The following is a 25,588-nucleotide window of genomic DNA, read 5'->3' as shown; positions in this document are numbered from 1 at the left end:
AGTGGTTGAGCGTCAACCTATGAACTAGGAAGTCACAGTTCAGGTCCTGGTCAGGGCACATGCCTAGGTTACAGTCTCGATCCCCAGTGTGAAGCATGCAGGATCATTGATGTTTCTGTCTCTCTCTCTCCCACTCCCTTCCTTCCTGAAATCAATAAAAATATATTTTTTAAAAAAGAATAATGTTTCTGTGATATTTCCTACATGGACAAAAAGTATCTACATGGCACTCATTGTAGCATTATTTATACTAGCAAAATTGGCAACAACCCAAATGTTCACCAATAGAGGACGGGTTAAGTACATTATAGTACATCTGTACAATGGAATACTATCCAGCCCCTAAAAAGAATGAGGAAGCTTCCAACATACCAATTTAGAAAAATCCCCAAGATACAATTAGGTCATAAAATACAAGGTCATATGTATGGTATGCTACATTTTTGTGTTTAAAAAAAACAAAGTAGAAATACTTGTATTTGCACAAAGAAATTCAAGATATACAAGAAACTAAAAAAAACCTACCTTCCAGCTTAGGATGTGAAGGGAGGAGTGGGAACTGGGTAGAGAAATGGAGAGAGATTCTTCTCTGTATATCCTTCTTTGCTAATATTTTTAATTTTTGAAACATGTAAATATATAACTTATTCAAATATTTAAATAAAAACATTCAATGATAAAGAAAATTTACATAAAAACAGACAAAGCTATCTATACAAATAAAAGGGTAATATGCTAATTAGACCAGATGTCCTTCCAGACAAAGCCATGGTGGTGGGGCCAAGGCAGAGGCAGTTAGGGGTGATCAGGCCAGTAGCAGAGAGCAGTTAGGGGGATCAGGCCAGCAGACAGGTGAGCAGTTAGGAGCCAGAGGTCGCGGATTGCGAGAGGGATGTCTGACTGCCAGTTTAGGCCCGATCTCACAGGGATGGGGACTAAACCGGCAGTCGGACATCCCCTGAGGGGTCCCAGATTAGAGAGTGTGCCGGCCGGGCTGAGGGACACCCCCCTCCCATGCACAAATTTTGTGCACCAGGCCTCTAGTATCAAATAAGTGCAAAGTAGGAGATGGTAATAGTGATATAAGAAATAATAAAAATTGTGGCTAAGAGCATGAAATGAAACAAAAGGGGGATACTTTTATTATTTAAAAATATATACTCCAGCCCAGCTGGTGTGGATCAGTACGTTGGCCCATGAACCAGGAGGTCACGGTTCAATTCCTGGTCAGGGCACATGCCCAGGTTTCAGGCTTGAATCCCAGTACAGTGTATGTAGGAGGAGCTGATCAACGATTCTAAACTCTCCCTCTCCCTTCCTCTCTGAAATAAATAAAGATACATTTAAAAAATAAAATAAATTCTAAAAAATAAAATATACACAAACTATAGACTATAAATAAACCAATGTCCCCTACGTATCTGCAATAAGACTCCAGGAAGGAACAAAAGCATGAGCAAACATAGGGGTGTGTGTGAAAGAACTGAATGGTTTGGAGAATGGGGACTGTCTCATAACACTAGGGTTTGGGGGGCTGATGGGAAGTAGGGACAGGGGAGTGAAAAGGTCATTGGGGCAGGTCACAAGGGCCTTGACTGACACACGGAGAGCTTAGGCTTCCTCCCCCTGTGGGTGATGGAGAGTAGCCAGAAGTTTCTGAGCAGGATTGTGAGGTTGGGACTGTCAAATGGTCAGTGTTACCAGAGAGGGGTCCTGGCCCTGAACGGGTCTGCCGAGGGCCAGCTGGTAGCGTGCGGGCTCTTGACTTCATGCAGGACAAACTTCACAACATGAGTCCAGGTGAATCTTTGAGGAAATTCATTAAAGCTGGGGACAGTGAAACAAGAAAGGGCTGGGGAAGTGAGCCTAGGCAGGACTGCTTTGGCTCACTAAGAAGTCAGAGAAAACCAGGAACTGGGGACAGGTTCAGGACAAACTGCTGCTGCCCGTTGCTGCCCTGGTTGCAAGCCTTGTGGGGTCCCTTGGAGTTTGGGAGATGCACCTCTGTGGGGGGAGGCGGGGGAGGGGGACCTGCTCCTGGGAGGGAGGGCGGTCGCTGATCCTTTGTCTTGAGGCTTTTATCTCTCTGTTGCAGGCAGGAATCTTAGGGGAGGTCTCAGGGGAGGGTGTCAACAAAATATCCATCAGTTTTCTAGGTGTGGTCTTCAGGGTTGTGGTCTTCACTGATTGGTCAGAGTCAGGGCAGGGGGTCCTCAGTCACTGCAGCTGGTCCTGGTGTTGCCCACCCGGTTCTGTTGCTTTTCTGGGTCTGGAGCTGAAATACAGCTGAGGCCTAGATGTTGCTTCTGAGGAGGTGGCCTTCTGTATCTGCTGGAAATTGCTCTCAGTTTGTTCAGCTCTCTGCCTCAGCTTCCCTAGTCCCCTTGTCCTGGCTCACTGGCCTGTCTCAGTCAGCTGCCTGAGCCCCATGCTCACTGAGGTGGGGGAAAGAGGGGTGGTTAGGGGCATGAGGGGGCATTCCTTAAGCTGGCGGGCTCCTAGGAGGAGCTGGAGAGAGGCGGTGTGGACAGTGCTGGCTCTGGAGGCCTGGGGCTGGGGTGAGGGGTACAGCCCTGAGTCCGTTCCTCCTCCTCAACCCATTTCCTACTTCCTGCATGCCATCTCCTCACCCCCATCACAGCCAGGGAGGGACTGAGAGGCAGCTCCTGGCACCTCCCCAGTCACCGCTGGCTTTTCTATCCACCCTCTGGCCCAGCCCCCGCAGGGGCCTCTGTGGTCAGGGCTTTGTGTCTGCACAGTGGCCCTCTGTGCTGAGCAGCATTCCCCCCACCCCACCCACACACACCTCCCTCCTGCCCTTCACTCGTTCTCTCTCTTTCTTTTGCCTGTGTTACCAAAAAACACCAGAAACAAGGGACAGGCCTCTAATCTTGGTTTCCCTCATGGAGTCTCTGAGCAAGTCATTTTGCTTCTCTGAGCTGTAGTTTTAAGTCTGTGAAAAGGAGCTGTGCGAGAAAGCAAACTCCAGGAAAGACTTGCTCTGCTACCCAATACTGAGAACTAAATAACAAATGACATCCATGGGGACCCCTACCTCACTCTCATGCTGTCCACTGGACCTCCTGCTTACCTCGCCAACCTTACCTTCACCACTGCCTGGCCATTTGGTCATCGTTCCCCCAGTTGACAGGTGAGGAAAGCAAGGCCTGAGAACAGGGCTGGCTTCATGGGTGTGAGTATGGCTGGCACAGTAACACAGGGCCCCACACGTTGAAGGCCCTGCACTTGATTTAATGCTCTGCTATCCAGTCTTGAAATTCTTATCAGGTTTTGAACAAGGACCAATATTTTCATTCTACCCTGGGTCCCACAAAGTCTGTGGCTGGCCCCGCTTTTGGAGAGGTGGAGCGCAGGCTTTCGCGGGCCTGGATCAGGCTTCTTGCCTCAAGGCTGCCTCCCGTGGGTGCTGCGTTCCGGCATCTGAGAGTCAGAGCTTCCAGGCTGCATTTGGCATCAGAGGCTGGGCCCCTCCCTGGGAAACCTGAGGAGCACAGTTCCCGGTCGGTCGGCGAGGAAGGCAGGATGGTTCAGGCCTCCAGAGAGCAAGCAAGACAAGGCTGTTGGAGCCGGCCCAGCCCTATGTAACTGGAACCCTATGCGGATCCAGCACCATGTCTCAGTCATCACTCCGGGAACTCACAGGGCCTTCCTTCCAAGCAGGTTGCAGGTCCAGGGCCCGGAGACCTGCCGCAGACTCATGGTGTGACTTGGAATATTAACTCCCCCTTTCTGAACGTTAGCTTTCCCATATGTAAAATGGTAGTGACAGCACCTACCTCACAGGGTTCTGATGAAGATGACGAGATACGTTGACATAATGACTAGCTCAAAGACAGTGATCAGAGGACCCAGAAATCACTAGGTAGAATTCTTAGTCTAGATATTCATGGAGGCTGACCAGGTGGCAAGAACAATGCTAGGTGCTGTGACTATGAACAGAATGGATCCTAGGCCTGTCCTCAGGAGATCTCGTTAGAGCAGCGGTTCTCAATCTGTGGGTCGCGACCCCTTTGGGGGTCGAACGACCCTTTCACAGGGGTCGCCTAAGACCATTGGAAAACACATATATATAATTGCATATTGTTTTTGTGATTCATCACTATGCTTTAATTATGTTCAATTTGTAACAATGAAATTGGGGGTCACCACAACATGAGGAACTGTATTAAAGGGTCGCAGCATTAGGAAGGTTGAGAACCACTGCATTAGAGGGAGATAGACATCAACAGTGACAACGGGGTAGTAAGTGTTGTGACAAAGGGTCACCTGATGGGGCACCTGGGCTGGGCCTTAGAGGAACGAGTTGGGGGGCCATGAGAAGGGGCCAAGGGCAGAAAAGCATGAAGGGCATTGCAGGCCGACAGAGCAGCAAGTGCCAGGCAGGAGGCCGGCGAAGGCCTAGCACTGCAGCATGGCTGGCTCAGAGGCAGGAGGTGCGGGAGGTGAGGTGGGGAGGTGCGAGGGCCTGGCCTTCCGGGCTGCGGAGCTGGGTTTTATCTTGAGGATGGTGGGGCTACCAGAACCCCGAGGCAGACAATGGTTGGGAAGGGTGACAGGGACCCCACCCTGGCCTGTGAAGGAGGGCTTGGAGGTGTCATGTCCCAGCTCAGCGAGGAGGGGATGCCAGGGCCCAGGCTCCACCCCCAGCAAAGATTCTCTGAGCAGGTTTTCTCAGGGGAGATGACACAAGGCGAGAGAGGGAAGACGAGAAGGCTTAAGAGAGCCAAATGCCTCCTCGGGGTTGGCAAGACAAGAAGCCTCCTAATGCATGGAGAGAAGCGATCCTGGGTTGCCCTTCTGTACCCTAACCTGCTCCTGCTAATGGAACCCTCCTTGTCCCTCCCCCCGCCCCCCCCCCCCGCCCCCGTCCCCCCATTGCTCCATTCGCCTGCTCCTGGGGACCATTCGGTGACTTGGCCTTCACCACTAGCCTGCCTCGGCTGCTTGGTTGTAGGGAGGCTCCCTGGATGTTAGTCTACCCTTCCAGATGGGGCCTTGTTTGGGTTCGCTGTGGGGCTCACTGGGCCCCGATTTCCTGGTTGGGTCAATGGGTCTAAAATCTTTTAGCTATGAAAAGTCCTATATTTTTTCAACAAGCTCTTACCAGAAAGTATAAATAAATACAAAGATAAAAGCAAAGGTGCTCACTCAGGTTGAAGTGGGATGGGGGCTCCTCAGGCAGCCCCAAGTAAAGGGAACTCAGTGAAGGGTTTGGAGCCTGGACTTGATCTCCAAAGCCCAGATCAAGTGTCTGGGGAAGTTGTCCGGAGACAGACTTCCAGCCCCTCATTAGAAGGAATATTAACCCTCGAACCCTGGCAGCTCAGGACAATGGAAGAAACCCTGAAAAAAGAACTTTAGATGGGCAGTGAGAAATGGGTTATTATTACCATTTGCAGAAGAGGAAACTGAGGCTCACAGAAGAGACTCTAACCCAGCCGTGGGCAAACTACGGCCCGCGGGCCGGATGGGCCGGATCCGGCCCGTTTGAAATGAATAAAACTAAAAAAAAAAAAAAAAGACCGTACCCTTTTATGTAATGATGTTTACTTTGAATTTATATTAGTTCACACAAACACTCCATCCATGCTTTTGTTCCGGCCCTCCGGTCCAGTTTAAGAACCCATTGTGGTCCTCGAGTCAAAAAGTTTGCCCACCCCTGCTCTAACCTGAAGTTAAGGCCGTGGGGTTCCAGGCCAAGTCCCTTTCCTCTGCTCCTCAGGCCTCACTAAGTCTCCTGTTGTGGTAGCTCAGACACTGTGTGTCTCAGGGATGCAGTTTCTTTGACTATAAAGTAACAGATGAGCCAGAGCAGGAGCAGGACCCTGGGCTCTCCACTCTCCAATCAGCTGGAGGCTGAGCAGAGTCCTGGGTCCACAATGTGGTATCGGAGGAATTTTTTTCTCTCGGCCTAAATAGCAGTTACAGTAGAAATCTGAAGGGAGAAAACAGAGGGGGGTTGATTGGGCCTCCAATGCCCAGGGAGACTTCCCCACACTGGGACCCTAAGACCCAGGCTCCATAAACAGAGGCCACAGGGACTCCTAGTTCCCTAAAGCTGCATGGATCAGCTTGGACAATAGGAGGAGGAGGCTGGACAAGAGGCCTTTGTGTCTTCCAGGCGTAGGACTCCGAGGACTGCAGAGGCGGCTCAGCTGCACAGGGCGGTGTGTCCATTCCACTCCTGCTCTTGGCACAGCTTCAGCCAGCACCCTTCCTGGGCGCCTCCTGGGGCCTGCAGCCAGGTGCCCATCAGCTGATGTGGAACCCAGCAGGACCCATGGCCCCGGGGCCCTGAGCAAGCTCCTAGGCTACAGAAAGGACAACTGTGCACTTGTCCAGACCCTGACCGTCCAAAGCCCCAACGGATGGACACTTGTTGGCAGGAGGGTGAGTGTGATTGCTTCTATTTCACAGAGAAGTGGGCCCCGAGAGGGACTGGAACAGGGTCAAGGCCTCCCAGAGTTAGTGCTAAAGCTGAGCCACAACCTACGGTCCTGGCACCTAGATCAGAATGAGGTGGGGAGGGGGGGACATTCATTACTCATTCATTCATCCAGTCGCATGCTCAGCAATTCCTGGGACCGCTGGGACCGCAGCAGGAGGAGGCATACCTGGTCCCACCTCTCCTGGAGATCACAGTGGAGGAGAGGGTCCTTGATCCGTGGAAAGCCATCAGAGTAGGGTTAAAGGCAGAGCAGGGAGTGATGCGTGTTTGGCTGGAGTAGTCTGAGAAGGCAGCTCATGGGAAGCAGCTCAAAGATGGGGGACCAAAAAGATGGGGGTGTTCAGGAAATTTCTTTATTGATTAAGGTATTACATATATGTCCTTATCCCACCATAACCACCTCCCCAACTCATGCCCTCACCCCCCTGTTGTCTGTGTCCATTAGTTAGCCTTATATGCATGCATACAAGTCCTTTGGTTGATCTTTCTAATGACTCTGAACGAGATTAAGCAAAGGGAGCATAGAGGAGGCTCCCGCCCTCCTCTCTGGAGCTGGAGACTAGCAGGACCCTGGATGCCGGGATTCCCTCCCTGAGGCCGCGAGGAGCGCCCACCTCGCCTCCCCAGCTGGGCCTCACGCCAGGGAGAGCTCTCTGTGTGGTGCTCTAAGCAGGACCGGGAGGAGAGGGCACGGGTTCCTGGCCAGGTCTCGCGGTGGGCAGCGACAGGAGCCGCACACGCACTAGACAAACTTTGCAAAACTTTAGCGTCGCTGACAACTTCAGCCAGGCAGCAGGACTGTGGCCGCCCGCCCCTCCCCTCCCCGCGCAGCACCCTTGGCAGATGCGTTGACCCCCTGGCCGAATCGCTCGGCGGTGTCCCTAAGCCGGTGGCTGGGTGTCAGTCAGGACGGGGCGGGGCGGTTCCAGAGTCTGTCCAGAGTCCGTTCGCCCCAGCCTGACCCAGCCGGTGCTGGAGCCACACGGGGCGGGTGGGGCCTCCCGGCACGTGGGTCCCTGCGGCAGCGGCGGCAGGACGCGGGCGCGGGCACCCGGGAGCGGCGGCCGCCCCGCGGCTGGCGGACCAGCACCTGCGGAGGTGAGGGGCGGGCCGCCTGGAGGGGCCGGAGGCGGGAGCGGTAGGCGGGTGCGGCCGGGAGGCGGCGGTGCGGCCGGAGCGCTGGGAACGCAGAGCCGCGCGCCTGCCTGGCGGTCCGAGTGCGGCTCGGCTGCGAGCCGGTGTGAGCGCGCTGGCGGTCGGGAGTCCAACTCTAGCACTGATCACGGGGAATGTGGACGGACACCCCGTGAGTGTGCGTCCTCGTATTTGGGAGCGTCGGTGTGTTGGTGAGTGAGAGCGTGCGCCCCTGCAGTGTCAATAGCTGAACTTGTAGAACGTGTGTGTGTGTGTGTGTGTGTGTGTGTGTGTGTGTGTGTGTGTGTGTACACGCGCGCTCTGGAGTGCGCGCCCGGGGGGCGGCTGGAGACCCACGAACCGTAGAGGCCGGCTCATTCCGGGGCACTCTGGGTGGCCCGCCCCCGCCTGGGCGTCAGTAAGACTTGGGTTGGGGGGTGGGGGGGTGGTATGGGTGATTGGGGCAGTGGCCTGAAAGGACAGTTAAGCCGCTGTCAGGGGACTGTTAATCTGGCCGGAGGTGCTGCAGGAAGGGTCTGTCTGGGAAAAGGCAGTGCCCGCCCTCCACTCCCCAACGAGGGTACAGGTTTGGGACCCTTGGAGCCAGACTAAGGACCAAGCCCGGCTGTGGGCTAGAGGCTAGAACTGTTCCTTTCGGTATCCGTGGGGCCACAGCCTTAGGTACCCGGTGTGTTTTGGATCTAGGCTGGGATAATGGGGAGCTTTTGAGGGCCAGGGTGAGGCCCCAGTAAAGTCTCAGTTATCTCAGTGGGTAGGAGTGGTTGGGAAGGAGATTCTTTGAGCAGACAGAGCCCACAAAAGCTCCCCGAGAATCAGAGATCTCGATTCCTATCCTGCCTTAGCCGCTGTGTGACCTGGGCAAGGCATGTTCCTACTCCGAGCCTCATGGCCTCACCTGCGAAAGGGAAATAACAACGATGGGGAACTGGAGGGCTCTTGAGGAGCTGGTGTGTGGGTCCCGTTCAGCACCAATGTCTTCTTGGACAGGATCACAGCTTGGGGGTGGGATCGGTTCCTAGACTCTAGGACAGTGATGGCGAACCCTTTGAGCTCCGCGTGTCAGCATTTTGAAAAACCCTAACTTAACTCTGGTGCCGTGTCACATATAGAAATTTTTTATCTTTGCAACCATAGTAAAACAAAGACATATTTTTGATATTTATTTTATATATTTAAATGCCATTTAACAAAGAAACATCAACCAAAAAAATGAGTTTGCGTTTCACCTCTGACACGCGTGTCATAGGTTCGCCATCACTGCTCTAGGACCTAGAGGGAACTTCCTGAAACCCAAATCCCAACAGTTCTCTGAGCTAAACTTCCACAGGACCCAGCCTGAACCCCTCAGCCTGGGACTCAAGGCCTCCAAGAACCGATCCTTGCCAGCCTCTCTAGCCCCCTCTCCCACCTGACTTTTCACCCGCTAGTAACTGCATGGAGTCTGCTACACATACTGGGCAGTTCCTTGCCTCTGGATCACTGTGTATGCTCAGCTCACTGCTTGAAATGCCTCCCTCCTCTCCTCTTCCTCAGTTTGGCCCAGTTCAGATGTCTCCTCCTCCGGGAAGCCCTCCTTGATCCCCCAGTTAGTTTAGGTTCTTCTGGGATCTTGCAGTCCCAGTGCTGACAGCCCTGCTCTCACTTGGACTATCATGGCCTCTGTCTGTCTCCTTTCCAATCCCCAGGTCTGAGGCCTCCCGGAGGGCAGGAACTGGGCTTATTTCTGTGTTGCCTGCACCCTGCACAGGGCTGAACTGAACTGAGAAAGCAACAGCAGCACCTATCCTCTGCCCTGTCCCCAGCTTCTCCAATGAAGGCCTTCTACAGTGGAGCTCTATGTCATTACAAAGAAGGGGAAACCAGAACTAGGTCATCAGAGTGGGTGGCACAGGATATCAGAACAGTGTGTCCTGGGGCACTACTGGACCCAGAGTAAACAGGCTGAAAACTTGGATTTCATCTGAAGGCTATAGGGAGTCATGGAAGGTTTATGAGCAGGAGAGATTCGTGTTCAGAGCACATTTCAGAAAGCTCTCTGGCTGCAGGGTGGAGAATGGATTGAGTAGTGCTAAGTGCATGGAGGTCAGGGCATTTGTGATATTGATACCGGAATCATCCAGGCATTGTTTCAACTATGAGCCCTTACCCCCTTGTTTAAACACTTCCCTGACCCCTCAGATGCTTCTGCTGAGGAATTTGAGGACACTTAGGACTTTCCCTTCCCCCTTAGGGAGCCAGGGGACCAGTGAGTGATCGATCACATCCCAGCTCTGCCCCCAACTTGCCGGGTGACCTTGGGGCAATTCTTACCTCGCCAGTCTCTAAAAGGAGGCTAGAACCGGTAAGGCCCTGTGCTGAGAATTTGTGCGTGGGGAGGCCCTGGCATGGACTCTTGTCACTCTTCTCTCTTTCCTGCCTTGGGCTGTCTTGAGGTCTGGCCAAATGGGTTGGAGGATCATAGTGGGAGACCCTCATAAATGGCTGCCAATGATCCTTACCTCTTCAAATGCTAGGGTGCTGTGAGGATTCTTAAGATAGTGGTCAAGAAAGGGCTTTGTAAGCTGCAATGCACAGGGAAGAAGTGTGATACTCACAGACTGAAAGGCATCTTGAAGACAATAACAGAAAATAGGTGCAATAGCAAGGGATCACGTTAACTGTTTGGGGAATTTTAACTGTTGACTGCCCTCCTCTGCCTGTGCCACCTCTGCTCACTAGGACTAGCTTATAAATGTCCCTCCACCACCCCTGTTAAGGAGGAATTATTATCTCCATTTTGCAAATGAGCAAATAGGGGCTCAGGAAACAAGGTCACAACGCCAAGGTAAAAGCTGGGCTCCTGCCTACCTGCCCCAGCTTAGATCTCCCCATTCAAGACAGAAGCCCCATCTAGATGCAGCCCGGCCCTCCGGCTTTTGGGCTGAAGGAAGTTTGAATCATGCCCTGAAAACCTGTCTTTAGGTCGTGCTGCGGCCTGATTACCCAGTTGCTGATAATCTAATGCCCATTCAGGCCTGCCCTCAGGACTAGGGAAGCCTTGTTGATCTGGTGAGAGGAGATAGAGGTGCCCCTAATGAAATCGTTCCTCTCCCTGAACTGCCTTCTGTGGACCTGTCTAGTGTGCCCGTTGGCCTACATCTTCTTCTTGGGCTGCCTTTGTGATCTCAGGCCTGGCCTCTCAGCCGTTCAGGCCTGACGGTGGGGAGGCCGGTGTGGGGGCCCATCCTGACCTCTGTACTCATCTGAGAGATCAGTTGCAGGACTTGGCCAGGCCAGGCCTGCTTTCCCTCTATGTCCACATCATGCCACACAGGTTGGGCTAAAAGAGATGCCAGTAAGTGTTTGGGAAATGAATGACCAGGTGAAAGTGGACGTATAGTGGAAGAGGAGGGCCTTGCTCCATGGAGAGCTACAGTTGGTTCCTGAGCAGAGGAGTTCCTCCACTCCCTCGCCTCAGCATATCTTAGCCCTGAGTCATTTCTGCTTCAGGATGAATAACTAGAGTTCCTGCTGTGAGAGTGGGCAGCCTGGGCCCTTTTGGGCAACTACTTCCTCCTCGGCCCTGTCACTGTTACTGTATTGGCAATGACACTGCCTGGGCCCTGGAGCATGGGAGAAGGGCCTCCCTCAGACTTCTTGGGGCCCACATGACCCTCCCCTCTCCCCCTGCATTGGGGGAGTCTCCCCACTCCTAACCACCTTCCATGTGGCACTATCTCTACAAAAGTCAACTCAGACCATGTCCTTCCCTGCTTAAGCCCTGCCATGGCTTCCCATTGTCCTCAGGATAGAGGCCAAGTTCTTCAGCCTGGCATTCCATGTGAGTCCTGCAGCTCTCCCCCTCACACATACACATTCTGTGCCACCTGTCCCTCCACTCCAGCCTCACATGACCCCTGGCTTTAGGCAAACAGTCCACATTATCACACCACTGAGTCTTTGTACCTGCTCTTCCTTCTGCCTTCAATGCTCTCCTACGTCTGTATCCACCTAACAAACTCCTAATCATCTATCAGGACCCAGCTCAAATGACCCCTCCTCTGGGAAGCTCTTCCTGGCCACCTTACCAGGCTCATGAGGGGTTCTATGAGCTCCATGGCCCCTGGGCTTCCTTTGGTCATGACTTGATCACCCAAGTAGACTTGATCCATGTCTGTGGCTTTCTTCCCATTCAGACTGGAGCTCTTCAAGGGCTTGACTGAGTCTGATCTGAGTCTGGATTTGCAGGGTCCCTCTGAGGTCAGGCCCATGGGGGCATTGGCAGGTGTTTGCTGAGACTTTGGCTCCTAGGAAAATGACTCATAATTATGTTGTTCTGAGGGTCCAGACTGCTGCTGCTCTGAGAATCTCAAGAGCAACAAGTAACAGAATTAAAGAAACATTTAGCATTTACTCCAAGAACCAGAGACTCTTGCAATTGGACTGTAAGTACCAATGAACCCAGAATCCTGGAAGCACTCAGAATGAGACAGTCTCAGGATCACAGACTCACTTGTATCCCATTCTACAGCTTTGTCCCTTTTTCTACTTTGGGTCCTCCATTCTCCCTTTTTCCTTCCAATCTGGACTCTTTTTTTTTTTTTAAATATATTTTATTGATTTTTTACAGAGAGGAAGGGAGAGAGAGATAGAGAGTTAGAAACATCGATGGGAGAGAAACATCGATCAGCTGCCTCCCGCACATCTCCCACTGGGGATGTGCCCACAACCCAGGCACATGCCCTCGACCGGAATCGAACCCGGGACCTTCCAGTCCGCAGGCCGACGCTCTATCCACTGAGCCAAACCGGTTTCGGCCAATCTGGACTCTTTCTGCTTCTCTTCATACCTGATCACAGCCCTTTCCAGGAACTTCCCCCTGACTGTCCTGACCACGGCCCCTCTGCTGGATCACCTAGGAGGGCCCCCTGCTGAGAAGTGTTTCAGTGTCTCTGCCATGACAGGAGATGCAGCCCGCACAGCAGGACAGAGCATGATTTGCTAGCCCCGTGGATCACCCACCTGTCATTCCTCGTGAGCTGTCTTGTGTAGTGGTGACTGTCCCCAATTGACCACTGAAGAACACAAGGCTCAGAGAGGGGAACCAATTTGACCGAGATTGACAGCATGGGCAGTTCCAAGCTGGAGCCTGAACCCAGGGTTCTTGCCTCTTGAGTCTGGCTGAAGGCATCTGGATTGTGATAGGATGATGTGAAGTCCAGGGCCTTGTGGTTCTGAACTAGTTCAGCTTAGCAGTGCATCTCTATAGCCTTGTGCTGGGTGGGGCTGGGCTGGACCGTGCCAGGCCAGGGGTAGTAAGACAGGTAGTTTGGAGTCCTGCCCTGGGGTGAGGGTGGAGGTGCTCAACTCCACACTGAAAATACTAGAATTAGAACACCAGACCTTGAGGAAGGCCCTTACTCTTAAGGAGTCTCAGTTACCTGATCTGAGGTGGGAGGACCAGACAGGCTGCTCTGAGACCCACACACTCCGAGGCTCTGAGCTCAACCCCAACATGTGGCTCCCACAGCCAAGATTCTAAGGGCTCCCAAGAGGGAGAGTGCCTCCAGGGGGGCTGCAGAGCACAAGGGCTTCCTGGAGAGGCTGCAGAGGTTTTACTTTGCAACTGCACCTGTCGATAACATCTGAGGTTACCCCCTCAGCTACTTCCCCAGATGAGTCCAGTGCTTCTGGTGTAGAAAGCACTCCAGGCAAGGCTGCGGCCCACTGGCCTTCAGCTCTGTGGGTGAGATTTGGGAGGGGACAGAGAATGACTTCCAAGATGCTCCCTGTCTTTAACCCAGCCTTGTCCTCTCTTCTCCCCTCAATCCACAGGGATGACTAACAGTTCCCCAAACATACTGTGTGCTCTATTGCCCTGGGTTTTGCTCACTCTGCTTTTCTTCTCTCTTTGCTCACCTGACCCCTTCCAAAATACAGGTCAGGCGTCCTCTCCTCCAGGAAGCCTTCCTTGACCACCTCCCCATTCCCATTAGGGGTCCTCTTGTCTGCTTTAGCCATGTTGCCCCTGCTTTCTTCGGACCCGATCACCCTGAGTTGTTATTACCTATTCCTGGGTCTTCTCCCATGTGCTACCTACCCCTTCTTCGCCAACCTTGACAGTGACCCACCTTAGAATCCCAAGAGCCTTATACAGGGACAGGCATCAACGTGACAACCTCTGTAAAAGGGTGAGTGAGTGAAGAAATGTGGTGGGATCAAGTTCCTGCTGGGGGCCCCTGAGGGTGGCCTTCAGTGTGGGAAACTTGATCTGTGACCTTGCTACTGTGCCCCAAATTCCTGTGGGTTTCCTGCCCCTCTTGTCTTCCTAAGATACTGTTCTTAGATGGCAAGGGATTGAGACTTCAGTTGTGGAGAGGAGACTTGTCCAGGTCCCACAGCTGAGAATGACAGAACTGGGATTTTCCACCTGCCTGGGGCCCTCCCCTGTCCCTCGATGATATTCCAGGCCCAGGTCTTCTGCTTCCCTTCACAGCAGAAGCAGGCAGCAGAGGTTTCCCGAATGGTAATGGGTCACAATCCCCTTCCAGTCTGGACAGGGCCAGCTAGGTGGGTGGGTGAGCGGGTACATTCCACAGCCACCCTAGTGGAAGAGCTGGAATGTCTTCTAACCACCCTGGAAATTCCTCTGCTGGCCTGGGAACTGCCCAGCCCTTCCTCCCGGCCTTGGGCACACTGGCCTGGGACCCAGGGTGGGTAGAGGCAGAGCCAAGTCAGTGGGGCAGGTATTCCGCATGTTTGGCTTGGCACTTTCTGGCCTTAGTTATTGTGAGATGGGTACAAAAACCATCATGGCTGCTTCACACCTAGAAAGTGCCAGGAAGAGTAGATCCTGGGCTCTGCCTGTAGGGCATTCCCTGTGGTGGAGAACCGACCAGGAAAGCAGAGCCATGGGCTCACTGAGGGCTAGTCAGGGAGCTTCCTGGAGGGGAGAACCTAGGCCTTGGAGGGAAGGAGGTGGTGGTCAGGGGCACAGCTCCTCAAGTCAGACAGACCAGGCTGCTCTGCCATTTGCTAGCTTTGTGGCCTTGGAGAGGTTGTTTTGCTTCTCTAAGCTCCTCAGGATTAAATGAGAAGGGATCTGTGAAGCCACCAAAGATGGAACTTGGCAGAGAAAGCACTCCTCTCTGGTTATATTACTGTTAGAAGTTAAGGGATGTGTTCCTGAGCAAAGATAGACCATGAGACTGCTTCTGCTGTGCTTGGCACAGGAAGATGAGGGCGGAGGCAGAGAGGGTGGGCTGTCTGGAGCAGCGGTCGCGAACCTTTTGGACCTCACGGACCACCAGTGGTCCGCAGACCACCAGTTGGCGACCACTGGTCTGGAGGGTTGGCAGGGCCTGGAGTGTCAGGCTCAGGCGCTTGGACATAGTCAGGGTAATAGGGAGCCATGGAAGGGTTCTGAGCTCCACAGTATATGGTCAGGTTCATGTTTTAAGAAGACCTGTGACTGCCGTACAAAAGATGGCCAGGAGGGCAGGAGCAGAGGCAAGGGGACCAGAGAGGGGGTTGGTACAATGTGGAGGAGAAATGCAGGCCTAAGGCCAGGAGGTGGGGGAAATGCCATCCCTGAGTCACTGTACTGGTTGAACTGACAGGAGCTGGTGAGTGATGGTTTTCACATGGGTGGGACAGAGAGAGGTTGTCAAGGGCATATTAGAGGTTTGAAGCCTGGAAAGATAGATGGTGGAGACCCTTCTCAGAAATCGGAGGGTGGCTTTGAGAAAGAGTTGTGCTCCACCTTAGTCTGTTGAGTGAAGGCCTCGCCTGAGAAGACAGGGTGTGACCCTGGGCGGGGCGGGTGAAAAGGTGAAGTTCTTTCATCTTGTCACTAGACTCCAGAGCAGATTGACACATAGCTACCTGCCCACTGGCCCAGGTCAGCCTGGGATCCTGGGGCAGGGCCCACTAGGAACACAGTGCCCAGGGTTATTTCCCAGTGCCTTTACTCCCGTCCTATTCCTGCAGCCTCCCATCTCCTCTCTCCACTTTCCGCCACGCTCGTGCTGCACCCCAGCCGGGGGACCTGGCCTCGGCTATCTCGAGCCCCACTTCCCCATTGTGGAGAAATGAAGGCGACAGAAAAGGGATGTTCTTTTCCCCCTGTGATGTGTCTGAGATTCTGATGGATGCTGGGACCTGTCCACACAGAGGGTCTACTAGGTAACCACACCCTCACTGCAGCCCTGTGCCTGCTGTGTGTGAGGGGCTCCCAGGCAAGACAAAAACCAGGGCCAGAGCCCAGAAGGCCTGGCTTCTGGTCTTGCCTGCGTCGCTGACTTACTGTGAGGCCTTGAGTCTCAATGTCTTCTGTCAAATGGGAGTTTGGCACACTGATTTCTAAAGGCTTTTTCAGGCTCTGACTAGGACTGTGTGTGTGCACTTCGTGTCCATCTCAGTGTGATTGTATACACCTCTGTGTAGCTGTGTATCTAGGTGTGTCCATGCCTGTGAATGTCCATGTGTGTTCACAACACCTATGGAGGAATGATTAGAGGGAAAAGGGATATTCCAGATAGAGACTCAGCTTGAGCAAAACTGGGTTGGCTGAAGTACTGTCAAGTGTATACCGGGCAAGGAGGGTATTGACTGTTTCCTGTTGTGGGGCTGAAGCATAGAACCAAAATCAAGGAAAGGGGCTTCAGAGGCTCAGCTCAGCTCTGCAGGACACGGGGAGACCTTCTCTGGCAGAGCCACCTTCCTGTGAAAGGGGGCTCCTGGGGAAGGAGGCTGGGAACAGCCATGCCTGGAGCCTGTAAGCTGAGAGTGGATGGCTGGTGGGTAGAGGAGACCCCTACTGGGACCAGCACACCAGGTCACCTCTCTGCCTCTTTCAGGCCAAGGTTGGAGCAGAGCAGGTGGCCCCGGGAGGGCTTGGCCTGGCTGGCTTCCCATGATCCAGAGCCCACACTGTCTCCACCTCCCTGTGTCTCAGGAGCCCACACCACTGCCTACCCTGAGAAATGCTGGAAGCTGGGTGCGGCCCCAGGCGGGGGACCTGTTTTTCCTGTTTCCTGCAGAGTTCCCTGCAGCCCTGTCCAAGCCTGTGCATTCATGAGTGAGGAACCTGAGCGGGCACTGAGCATCCTGACAGCGGGAGCAGGGGCCGGTCAGGTACGAACGTGCGAGGGCGGGGCCCACTGGAGTTTGGGGCAGGTGTGTGCATGTGTGTGTATACACTGAACCGGGGGTAGATCAAAGGGATCCCTGCCTGCTCCCTCATCCCAGGCTGTGATAAATGCAGGCTTTGGAGCCAGACAGCCCAGGGTATTAAGCCCAATTTTTCCAGTTCCTGGCAGTGTGACCTTGAACAAAGAGCTCAGTGGCAGTATCTGCTGAGGAATGAGGGTGGGGAATAAAACTGAGATGCTGTGTGGAGGCTGCTCATCCCAGGCTTGACCTTTACAAAGTGAGGGGATGGGGCTCCGGGGTCAGGAGCTCCTGACCCGGGCGGGCCTAGGATCTGAGCCAGAGGTGGATGAAATAGAAGAATGTGGTTAGCTCAGATGCTGACCCAGCTCCAGAATATCTGGGTCCAGTTACCCTCCCTCTGTCCAGAGAAGGGCAGGGCCTTCTCTGCACCTCTTGAAAGAGAGACAGTCCAGGAACCTTAGGTGGGCTGTGCCCCAGGAGAGCTGGGTTGACTCCTGGCCACCCAGGGTCAGCAGCCAAGAAATCTTTAAGTACCGTTGTCCTCTGAGGGGGGGGGGGGGCTCTCAGAGGAATAAGGGAAAGGAGAGTCATCCTCCTCTGGGCTCCCATAGCCTTTTGTGCTTTAATCATTCATTCATTCATTATCTCATTCATGTTATATACCTGCTTTAACACGTTAAGCCCCATGTCAGTCATCGGTGACTGACACTATACTTTCTGTCCAGAAGACAAAACAGGCTGGGCGCTTAACGTGTTAAATCAGGCCTCTTGCTGGATAAGGACAGAGAAAAGAATCAGATAGTCCCAGTCCTCTGGGAGTACCTGGAATGTGTTGCGGTAGAAGGTGGATGGACAAATTACTAACAGGCTATGAGGAATGCCTGGGGGTAGTGTTAGGAGGACAGCTTCAGAGATGAAGTGACATTTGAAAAGAACCTTGAGGTATGGGCAGGATGGAGTGCAATGTGGGTGGGTTTCCAGACAGAAAGAACAGCACGCACAAAGGCAAGGAAGCCTGGTAGGGCACTTGCACGGCTCATAGCACCCTCCAGACTAGGAGCTCTTCAGGGCAGGGCCAGCCAGAACTGGACACGGAGGGACTGGTGAGTGGTGTTAGACAAAGTTAGGCAGAAGCCAGTCCCAAGAGAGCAGGGAGTGAGGTCCCAAGGACACCGGAGGTCAGAAAAGGCTGAAGACAGGGCTGGGGACTTGGCTATCTCCGTAAGCAAAGGCTGAGGAGGCAGGAAAGGTGTAATCACAGGCTGGTGAGCCAGCCTGCGGAGGGAGGGGGTGGGCAGAGTCAGTCTGGATGGGGGCCATGGCAATGGAATCCCCAGCTGTCCCGGGAGGGAGGAGGCCGGGATATCTTAGAGCAGGTGGAAAAGGCAGCTCCCTAGGTTCACTGGAAACTTAAGGAAGCCTCCACCCCTCTCATTAGTGTCAGAGATTCCACCACAAGTGATTAGCAAGAACATTGTGCAGAGCAATGGGAAGTTGGCCCGACTCTGAGGAGACACCTGCCTTGGGGCTGGAGCTAAAGCAGCAGCGCAGAGGTGGGACGGGGTGTCCTGGAGGGACCACTCTCCCTACCTCCAGTGGGAAGAGGACCTCATGAGGGAGGTTTTATGGCCGCAGTTCTCCAAGGCCAGGGAATTCGGCCCGTGAGAGGTCTGAGTCTCAGGAGGGCAGGAAATGCCTGATGTCACTGAGGTTCTGTGGCAGGGCTGGACACCCCAAGCTGGTGGCCCTTCTACAGGCCCTCAGCCTCATGCTTGGGCCTCCACACTCCTTCTGCAGCTTCTGCAAGCCAGCAACTCCCAGCCCATCTCCCAAAGTGTCAGATCTGATGGCCCCAGCCTTCACCCATGCCCATATCCCACCATACCCCTTCAGGGCTCCCCACACTTACAATGTCTGACACTGAATCCCTCCTCTCCCCGCTCCTGCTCCTCCTCCCAACCCCTGAGCCGGGCCTCTTGTCTGCCTCTCTCTCCTGCCCAACTCCATCCAGACTTCCTCTGGGCCAGTCTCTCCAGCCTTTCTCCCAAAAAGCTCTCAGATCTCTCCCCTCAGAGGTCCCAGGCCTGGCCCTAGCTTCGGGCTCATCAGCATTCCCCTGGCCCACCACACTCACCTGCCTTCAGTCAAGATCTGTTGCTCCTCCACCAGTGGCCTGAGAGAGCATCCCAAAGATTTTAAGAGAAGGCCACATCTGAGCTGATGAGCCTTGAAGCTCATAACACCACAGCATACCTACTGTGTGCCAAGCATTGCTCCAAACATTTTATACCGATTACTCACTTAATCCTCACAGCGGTTCCAATAATCACCCATTTTATAGAAGTGGAATTAGGAGGTCTGACTCCAGAGGCCAGGTTCTTTGTTATCACTGGGGCTTGCTGCTCTGAAGGATAAAGAGTTGCAATTTCAACAGGTAGATATGGAAGGTGTGAGTGGATTCCTGGGTGAAGGAGCAACATGAACTAAGGCTGAGAGAGGAGAAGTGTTGGGCACATTCAGGAAACTGCAGGTCACAGAGGATGGTTGGGGCTGGTGAGGCCGGCAGAGGCTTTCTCCTGACAGCAGGCAGGAGCCATGGAGGGCTTCAAGCAGGGGAATGACTTTGTCTTTTACAAAGACCCCTCTGGATTGGGGAGGACTGAGGCTGGAGGCAGAGAGGCTGATGCAGTGGCTCCAACGGCAAGGTGGAGGCGACAGTGGGCTGCTTGGAGCAGGGGTGGGAGGCAGGAAATGCTCTAATGCCAGGTCCTGAGTCCAGGCCCCAGGCAAGAGGGAGCCCCACAGTTTAGCGCTTCCAGAGCCCCTCCATCCCTGCTCCCTCTCAACTTGGTACCACGTAGGCTTCTCCCTGCCTCCTCACCCTGGATCTGCTCTGGCTCCTCAGGAAGGAGCCTATGACCATGGGAGGGAGGTCACCAGTATAGGCTCCCTTCCTCCTGGTTGCACCTTTGCTGACAACAGGAGACAGGAAAGCTCTGGGGTTGGGGGGTAGTGGAGTATTTGGAAATAAGGGAAACTGAGGCACCTATGTGTCCCTCAACCCCCCTAACCTCAACGTCAAGGGCCTTGAACTGCTGCTAAGAGGCCAGGCTGGGCATGAAGCTTAGGGTCTAAAGGAGTGGAAATCGCTGGCCCGACAGAATCCCCAAGTCCCAGCCTCTCAGGACCCCAGTTTCCAACATGAAGGGAATTGGACAGCCCCAGATTATCAGGGTAGGAAGGACTCACACACGATCTGCCCTCTGTGTCCTCCCAGACACACCCCCACATGCAGGATGAGCCTTCCTGAAGACTCTGCTTGCACAACCCTATAGCAGAGACTTCACTATCTCCCTCTGATAGCACCTTCAGATTCCCGGATAGGAATTGTAGCCTGTGACCTTGGTCAAATAACTTGAATGATTTGTGTCTCAGTCTCTTTATTGGCTCCCAGAAGCATGTTGTAAGGACGGAATGAGGTGACATTTATAAAGCACATAGACTAATATGGTTTGAAAAAGTCAGCCCCCTCTGCCCATTCACTGTTAGAAAATCATTCTTTTTAAAAAATACGTTTTTATTGATTTTTAGAGAGAGGAAGGGAGAGGGAAAGAGAGATAGAAACATCAGTGATGAGAGAGGCTCATCAATCAGCTGCCTCCTGCGCTCCCCCTGCTGGGGATCAAGCCCACAATCTGGGCATGTGCCCTGACCAGGAATTGAGCTAGTGACCTCTTGGTTCATGGATTGATGCTCAACCACTGAGCCACACTGGCTGGGCTAGAAAGTTATTCTTTGTGTTTGTCCCAAACTATCCACCAGGGACTCCTGCTAGGATTTCCAGCCTGCCTTCTGGGACCTTTAGGCACATCATCACCCTCCATTCTGGGATATCTGTCTCCTACCTCCCAGATGAGTGAGAGATCTTATTGGTCACATTGGAGAGGAGGAAGGTGCATACCTTGTTCTCCAGGTGCTCACTGGGCAGTCAGGCCCTGTGGGTATGTTATATACCCACTAGGGACAAGGTAGGGGAACCTCAAGATAGTGATAGTGTGGAAGGAAAGCTGGGTAAGCCTTGAGGAAGTTGAATTTGACTCACAAATGAAGTCCCCAAACTTCCCACCCCCACCCCAGACTTCTCTGGAATCTTCAGGAGGTTCACTGTCCCATATGGTAGACTCACACTCCAGAGAGCAGCTTGCAGATGCAGAAAGTGCCAGAACATGAAAGTATCTAAAAAATCTTTGCTGAGAGAATGAATGAGTGACTGAAGAGGAAGACCCTTGGAAATACTTCCTCAATACCAAAATACCAGGCACCGGGCCAGAACCTCCCTAGGGAGCCAAAGAATAAGCTAAAGGAAAGAATGTTCTGATGCCCCCAGGAAGGTATGGGCTGCCCATTGGCCAGAAACGCTTCAGAAGGCAGGGGCCACTGGGTGTGAGGTGGAGCCTATAGGCCTCAAAGGCCCCTGTCCGTGAATCTGAAATTATGCCCTCTGGAATCCTCCGATTCTAGAGTTCAGAATCCCAGATCTAGAATGCTGTGCTCCTGAGGTTCTAGAATAGAGTTGCCAAACTTTGTTTTTGTAAAAGGCCAGATGGTAAGGATTTTAGATTTTGCAGAACAGATGGTCTTTGTCGAAACTGTTCAGTTCTTTGTAAACAGATGGATATGCTGTATTCCAATAAAGCTTTATTGGGCTGGATTTGACCTTTAGTGTGTAGTTTGCCTAAATCTGTTCTCAAGTTGTAGAATTGTATGATCCTGATATTTATGGATCTCATGCATTCTCATGCATTTTTGAGGTTCCAGGGTTCTGAGGTTCTGGGTCCTCTGGGAGGTTCCAGGGTTCTGAGGTTCTGGGTCCAGGAAGCCAGGTCAGAAGGCCTTGAATGTGGTTGGGCAGATCTTAACCAAAGGAATCTGCTTAATACTTGAGGTCCCTCGTATCCCTGGTCAGGTGGGTGTGTCAGGCCTCTTCGATGAGCCCTGGACAAAACCCTGATCGCTGTTCTCCCCACCCCGCCCCCTTTCCTTCAGGGCAATGGCCGCAGGCGCGGGCCTCTGGAACGGCACCAACAATGACACGTGGTATGGGGATGAGCTGGGCTACAAGTGCCGCTTCAACGAGGACTTCAAGTACGTGCTGCTGCCTGTGTCCTACGGCGTGGTGTGCGTGCTCGGGCTGTGTCTGAACGTCGCCGTGCTCTACATCTTCCTCTGCCGCCTCAAGACATGGAACGCCTCCACCACCTACATGTTCCACCTGGCGGTGTCCGATGCGCTGTACGCAGCCTCCCTGCCGCTGCTGGTCTATTACTACGCCCGCGGCGACCACTGGCCCTTCAGCACGGTGCTCTGCAAGCTGGTGCGGTTCCTCTTCTACACCAACCTTTACTGCAGCATCCTCTTCCTCACCTGCATCAGCGTGCACCGCTGCCTGGGGGTCCTGCGCCCACTGCGCTCGCTGCGCTGGGGCCGGGCGCGCTATGCCCGGCGGGTGGCAGCCGCCGTGTGGGTGCTGGTGCTGGCCTGCCAAGCGCCTGTGCTCTATTTCGTCACCACCAGCACACGCGGCAACCGCATCACCTGCCACGACACCTCGGCCCCTAGTCTCTTCGGCCACTTCTTGGTCTACATCTCAGTCATGCTGGGCCTGCTCTTCGCGGTGCCCTTCGCCACCATCCTGGTCTGCTACGTGCTCATGGCGCGGCGGCTGCTCAAGCCGGCCTACGGCACCGCGGGCGGCCTGCCGCGCGCCAAGCGCAAGTCCGTGCGCACCATCGCCGTGGTCCTGGCGGTTTTCGCCCTCTGCTTCCTGCCTTTCCACGTCACCCGAACCCTCTACTACTCCTTCCGCTCGCTGGACCTCAGCTGCCACACCCTCAACGCCATCAACATGGCTTACAAGATCACCCGGCCGCTGGCCAGTGCCAACAGTTGCCTTGACCCCGTGCTCTACTTCCTGGCTGGGCAGAGGCTTGTGCGCTTTGCCCGGGACTCCAAGCCACCCACGAATCCCACTCCTACTGCCCAGGCTAGCCGCAGGCTGGACCTGCGCAAGTTTCATAGAACTGACCCCAAGGCAGAAGACGGGTCGGCCAGCAGTGAGAACTCCAGCAGGCAGTCCCCGTTGGCTGGTGGTGGGAACACTAAGGACATCAGGCTATAAGGCCTAAACCCCTCCGGCCTGTGCAAGCTTGTATGGGGGACTCTGTAGGGGCTATGACTTGCTCAAATGAGGTGGTCTCCCCAGATATGGGTCATCATGACTCATGCTGGATGGTCAAGGGAGCCATGACCCCAACACTCTGTCACTCGGCAGGGGCTCAGGACACCGTGGTCCAGCGAGCTCAGCAGTCCCCCTCAGCCCCATCACCATTTGTATGTGTCAATTGGGGAATAAGGTTTCAGGAACGAAAGGGTTCCGGGCCTGACTCACCCACAAAAATAGGTGGCCGTGCCTGCCAAGGGACCTAGGCTAGAGCCCTGCTGAGCCAAGTCAAATAGAGAAACAGGGCAAGAGAGGCAAGTGACTTACCAACGTCACACAGAGGCTCTGGGCCTGAGCTACCTGGGAGGGTGGGGTCCCAGGCTGACTAGAGGACCCTGGTTGCAGCCAGTGCTGAGCCAGAGCTTCCCACAGGGGAACTGGGGCAGGTCTGGGTGCCACAGTGGACTAAGCAATGAGAAGTACCCGCAGCCCAAGAGATGAACATCTGGAAACTGATTCATAAGCCCATCCGGAGGCTCCTATGGGCTGGGAGCCAGTTTGAGGCTGTAACTCATACTAAAAGTATTGTTGTCTGCTGCGCTTGTGCCCTATTGTGTGGTTGGAGGATGGGGATGCAGCCTGAGAAGCTCTCACCAAGCACACTAGGTTTCTTTCTCCAACCTGTTCTCATCAGCCACCTGCCTTCCCACTAGCTGCCTCCGTGGTGGTCTCATATCAGGTGTCCCCTCTCTAGACCCCAGGTCAGCCCCACCTTCAAGCTAACTGGCTTTTGTACCGAGCTCTGCTGGCCCAGAGAGGAGTCAGGTGGGGTCCCAGTCCTTGGGATCCCCCGGTTTAGGACTTAATGGCAATCATGTACTGGTAAATGTTAAAACATTTAACTGACCCTCCAGGTGGGTGAGGGGAACCCCTTATTTGTAGCATTGCCAATTGCCGTGCTGCAAACACCCCTACAATGGCCAATTTCAGACTACCAATATAATGTCAACCTTCTGCAGAATTCCTGAGAATTTAACAATTGGCTCTTGCAAACAGTACAGATGGTTCCAACACATCACTGGACAATGTTGAATGGTTGGGGCTGTGGACTCCCAAGCTATAGTTTCTGGGGAAAGCAGTTCATTGGAAACATCCAAGTGCGGGGTACATCCTGGGCAAAGACATGAGGCCAGGAGAGCAGGGTGTGCAGGAACTGGAAGCAGGCTGGGCAGCTGGTGCCCAAGCTAAAAGCAGGAATGAGGTGGGGGCTGGGTCACAAGGAGGTCAAGTCAGGGCTCCCTCCTTGACCTGATCATGTGGTTCCCTTAGCACTGAGAAGTGTGGGAGAGACTCACTTCTCTTCTATCCAGTCCTCTGCCTTCGTGGAAAATCCAGCTACATGGCAAAATGGTTGGTGTTACGGTTGGGTCAGGGCTTAGTGTGGGGGAGATGGATCTCACCTGTGACAGGTTCTGGGTCCAGCCAGGACCACTTTAGAGATTTGTGGAGCTCAGCTGGACAGGGACCACTAGCCTTTGGGCAGGGATGGGGCAAAACTGACAGGCCTCACAGTTAACCTCAAGGATAAGGACTCCCTCCCTCCCTAAGGGCCCACTCTACTTGAGATAAGGCTCTTTCCTCGTCTCACTTTCCCAGCCTCCTATGACTTCTCCACCCTTCCCACTCCACCTTGGCAAAAAGGGGCACCCCCAAAGGTTGCTCTATTTAGAGACTAGCTTCTCAGCTCCTCATGTGACAGGGACCCATCACAAGCCATGACCCAAATGATTACTCTGCATGATACAATGTGGGTGACCTGCCCAGAATAGAGTTAAAGGCTTACCTCCCACATTCTAGGTCTTATACTTCTGTTAATGTAACCCGAGTCCCTAAGAACTTTTTTCGTGATGACCTCTTTCAGGTTGTCTTTGCACCTTTCCTGTAGGTTTGAGTCTGTCTTTTTCCTACTGGCTGCTGTTCAGGCTGAAACCCACCCCAGTGTATAGGGACACCCAACCCAGGTAAGATGCTGTGCTGGCCAGGAGTATAAATGTTGGGCTCTGACTCCCTTAGCCCTTCTTAGATCCAGAATCAGGGGTTCTATATCATGATTTGGGGGACTCTTGAGAGTACATCAGTGGTTGGGGGTGGGACTGTGGACACCGTGGGCCCAAGGTCCCTTAGTCCCCATTCTTTTCATATCTTGCCCAACAACCCCACCAGCAGCTGCCCTGGAGACCCCAAAAACCCAGGACACCACAGCACATGGAGACAACACTATGGCCGAGCCCCATGAAGTCTTCCTTCACCCAGCTACCTGCAGATTTCTAAGGACACAGGACCTACGGGACACAGGGTGGCTGACTCACCCCCTAATCTGTGGCAGAGAGTGGGGAATGGAGACCCTAAGGAACCCAGGGACAGGCCCAGCGTCCCACCTCTGGACCCCAGTTGGACTGCCTGGCCCCCTTGGTGTGGACATCTGGCCTGCAGCTCAGTGCCCAGGCCACCCGCCCGGTGGGTGAGGTTCCTGATCCTGTTGCCTTGTGCTATTTTCAGCTCAAGCAAGATCAGGATTTTCCACTCCCAGC

General features: G+C 53.7%; 1 protein-coding gene across 12 annotated transcripts; it reads left to right on the top strand.

Annotated features, from left to right (window-relative positions):
* Positions 1-6,210: 6,210 nt before the first annotated feature.
* Positions 6,211-23,596, top strand: P2RY2 (purinergic receptor P2Y2). 12 transcript variants are annotated; one of them, XM_036325056.1, is made up of 4 exons: positions 7,421-7,567; positions 9,855-9,965; positions 16,560-16,738; positions 21,824-23,596. In XM_036325056.1, exon 4 carries the CDS (start codon positions 21,828-21,830, stop codon positions 22,953-22,955), a length of 1,128 nt encoding a protein of 375 aa, XP_036180949.1. In that variant the 5' UTR covers positions 7,421-7,567; positions 9,855-9,965; positions 16,560-16,738; positions 21,824-21,827; the 3' UTR covers positions 22,956-23,596. The 12 variants fall into 12 exon arrangements, with proteins under 12 accessions (XP_036180951.1, XP_036180947.1, XP_036180943.1 ...); XM_036325051.1 differs by having other exon boundaries at positions 16,462-16,738; XM_036325052.1 differs by lacking the exons at positions 7,421-7,567; positions 9,855-9,965 and adding exons at positions 7,613-7,815; positions 15,593-15,787 and having other exon boundaries at positions 16,462-16,738.
* Positions 23,597-25,588: the final 1,992 nt, after the last annotated feature.

Source organism: Myotis myotis, unplaced genomic scaffold (assembly GCF_014108235.1).
Source record: "Myotis myotis isolate mMyoMyo1 unplaced genomic scaffold, mMyoMyo1.p scaffold_m19_p_10, whole genome shotgun sequence".
Classification (NCBI taxonomy): Eukaryota; Metazoa; Chordata; class Mammalia; order Chiroptera; family Vespertilionidae; genus Myotis; species Myotis myotis.
This window is presented reverse-complemented; position numbering and strand designations above follow the sequence as displayed.

What these genes read in the sequence shown, in the direction of transcription:
- P2RY2 (XM_036325058.1), top strand. Translation starts at nt 21,828, where the DNA reads ATGGCCGCAGGCGCGGGCCTCTGGAACGGCACCAACAATGACACGTGG.